Source organism: Musca domestica, unplaced genomic scaffold (assembly GCF_030504385.1).
Source record: "Musca domestica strain aabys unplaced genomic scaffold, Musca_domestica.polishedcontigs.V.1.1 12, whole genome shotgun sequence".
NCBI lineage: Eukaryota > Metazoa > Arthropoda > Insecta > Diptera > Muscidae > Musca > Musca domestica.
Window position 1 is genome coordinate 14,941,632 of NW_026712155.1, and position 3,616 is coordinate 14,945,247.

General features: G+C 36.1%; 1 protein-coding gene across 1 annotated transcript; it reads right to left on the minus strand.

Moving 5' to 3' along the window:
• Positions 1 to 263: 263 nt before the first annotated feature.
• On the minus strand, positions 264 to 1,450 carry LOC101895999 (putative glutathione-specific gamma-glutamylcyclotransferase 2). The gene has a single exon (XM_005178539.4). The coding sequence runs from the start codon at positions 1,344 to 1,346 to the stop codon at positions 360 to 362; it is 987 nt and encodes a 328-aa protein (XP_005178596.1). The 5' UTR covers positions 1,347 to 1,450; the 3' UTR covers positions 264 to 359.
• Positions 1,451 to 3,616: the final 2,166 nt, after the last annotated feature.

Sequence of the window (3,616 nt, forward strand, 5' to 3'; positions counted from 1 at the left end):
TAAAGATAGTAGATATCGGGTAATTTCTTCTGGTTCTTCCCCCACAAAGGGTCAAAATTTTGAATAAACAAAACGATCATAAAATTCAATATAAGCATCCGGTTCTCTTCAAATTACACACATCATAATATTTTTATTAGCCCGAGGTCTGGTATGAAGATGGGATATATCTACCTACTCTTTCTGGTTCCTCCCCTACAAAGGGTCAAAATTTCCTTCCTAAATGATAAAAATAAATTGCAAAGCTAGTAGATTCTTGCGGGTTCTAGAACAGAGCATCTGTTTGTTTCTATTTTTTTCATGCCTTTTATTAATTTTCTATTGTATAACAGCTCTATACATTCTTCCTCTCTTTCATTCTAAGATTTCCGACGATCATCGTCGTTCCATAAACTCAAAATTTGTATGCCATATAGCTCCTTGGCAAGAAAGTATTCACGCCAGCCAGTTTTATGGCAAAACTTTATCAGATGATCAATTTTACTCTGCTGCCACGAGACACGTTCTTCTGCATTCATCTTAATTTCCTTTTCCCGGCAGCAGAGGACCTCCTGCAATTCCTTTTTCATAGCTACCTCCAACAATGGCTCCTCATCTTTGGCAATGCGACGTCTAACAGCCTCTTCCAATTCCACTAAGTGATCATCCCGCACACCGGGAAATAAATGTTCCATGGATTTAACTAAATTGAAAAGATACTCCCGATTGCGACCACTCGGCCCGGCTGAGCTGAATATCTGTTCAGCAATATTTTCAATTTGACTATTTTCGCCATCACCGGCCCATGATTCATTCTCCGGTGTGGCAATGTAAATAACTATGTCAAAGGATTTCTCTGTACTTTTTTCATCACCCTCCGTATTGAAAACATGGAATGTCACAGTACACCGTTCATAGCCATTCTTTTCACGGAAATCCAAATGTTTTATAACCGATTCTCGTTCGCTGGCCGCCACTCGATATGCCACTCCATAAACCCGGTCATTCGCCGTGGCTGGTACTAAGGTCACTACACGTCCAGGTTTTACATGTACACCCCGATGATCAATACTGTGCTGGTAAAAACGCCGCTGATAACCACAAATGTAGCCACGTTGCCAATCGATACAGGGAAAGTCAATTTTCCACATTAAGGATCCATAACCAAATATCCAAATGTCATCGTCGGTAAACTTCACCGCAGGATTGTATATATCTGCATGGGCTTTTGTTATGTCCGTCGTGGCACTGGCACTTCCAGACGAGGCTGATGATGAGTTAGTTGTTGTTGTAGTCTCATTGATTTCCACCAAATTTCGAAAATGTTCATTGTAAATCGATTGTATATCAGCAGGATCACAGGACATTTGGAAAGACGTGTGCAAAAGGAGGATGTCTGGAAATAATAATCAAAACAAAAAGAGCGATAACAGGGATTTCAAATTTGATTCACTCCAAAAAAAAAACAACTGTTTTCCAGGGTTACCATATCATATGTCATTGTTGTGATTTATGAAACAGCTGATTGGCAAAATACCATCATTAAATCGATTGTTCAGTGATCGGTTTGTAGAAAAATATCGAAACAACAGTTAAATCGTTATTGAGCGTTTACATACAGTGTTTGGAAGCTATTACCGTGATTATTCACCTATTTTATCATTCATAATGATGTGAATAACCAAAATTTATTGTGATTGGTCAATTGTAACAATTACCTAGATAATAACTTGTAGAAATGTATTTTTAAACAAAATAATTGAAATGATTAATATTGACACAAGTTTTTTGGGTATTTTAGTCAATATTTTAACATCACATTGCTGTATATGTAAACATTAAACTGTCAATTTGGGTCTATATTTTTATGTAGTCCCCATACAACGGCACTCCATATATTCGGTATTTTGATGATTTATGCCACACTTTTTACCGGAAATGTAATTTCAAGATTCTAATGGGTACTGCATTCTAAAACAGAAAATTACACATATAGGTCCACGTTTTCGTATAGCACCGGTACCTCCCTATATTCGGTATTTGAATGAATTTAGCGACATTATTCACCGGAATTGTTTTAAATTTGATATTTGAACTTCATAATGGCTATTACAGCCTACGACAGAAAAATGTCTGAGCAGGGCCACGTTTTCGTATAGCCCCCATTTAACGCAGGCCTTCGAAAATCGCAAATCCAGGTATTCGTATAGACCCCATACAACGTTACCTCCATATATTCAGTATTATGGTGATTTTAGCGACGTTATTCACCGGAATCGCTTCAAGTATCGTATTTGAATATCGTAATGACCTATGACGAAAATTTCATTTACAGATCCTCGTCTTCGTATAGGCCCGCCCTAACGGTAACTCCCTATATTTGCTGTTTTTAATTTTAGAGTATTTTTCAACAGAATTTTTTTCTTGTTTTTGATTTTTTTTCCAAAGTTTTTTTCAAAGTTCTAACCGGCCGAACATATTGCTTTTTTCTACCACACAATTTCTACCTTATTTTCCTACCTTAAAAATTTATGTATGATGTCTTGGGTCATAAAAACAGTTATATCTTTCATATAATATATATTTATTTAGCTTGTCTTCAGCTTAAACATGAAAAATGAAGATTTTTAACTCTTGATCTTAAGGAAACTTTCTCGGTGCTGTAGGTTCCTGAATAGTCTTCGAATGATGTTTTATTTTAGCTCACTCTTTAAGGTGCAACGTCCAGAATAATTAGCTGAAAATTTTTGGTAAAAATTTCACATTCTGAACTAAAATGAAATCGCGCTGACAATTTACTGCAATGAAATGAAGGCCAATTTGTGTTGACTATCTTCTATCAGCGTTTTATGCATTCCCACCTTATGCTAGGAACACAATTGGAGCGAACGACGAATTTCGCCCTACGCGGCGACAAAATGAGCCGCGAAAATTCGTCGTATGGAACACAATACCGACGAAATTATAAAACAGCTGATGAAGTTGTTTACTTTTTGCTCATTTGTTGACTACAATGAAAATTATACAAGAACTCATAATTCTTTATAATTTCAGTTATGTCCATCTTCTCTATTATAAATTCACTGATATCCATCTTCACTCAGGCGCAAGTGCACAAATAAAAAATCAAATTATTTATGTTTTTTTTATACGAATAACAGATAGTAGAGTGACCATAACAAATTTTAAAGTAAAAAGTAACTTTATGCACTAAAACACATAAAATTCGTACAAGTATGGCCACCTTGTACTGTTTTGTCGCCGTTCGCCGGCGTATGAAATAGAAATAAAGCTAATTGAGTTCGCGGCGACCGACGAAATTTTCGCCGGCGCCGTTATTGTGTGCACTTCCATATACACATATGTTTTTTATTTTTGACGACGAACATACGCCGCGAAAAAATTCGTCGTTCGCTCCAATTGTGTTTCTAGCATTAACATACGTTATGAGGCTTATATTTTATTGTTTTTCATTATATTCTTTCATAATTTTTACGTTGTTTCTATTTTCTTAAGAACATGGCATTATTAATACATCAAATTTGATGTGTGGCTCAGCAGTTGAGGCAATAAAACTATCGCCATCACTTGTTATCGATTGCCCGATTCATCAGCTGATGATTTGGTAATCGGTTGT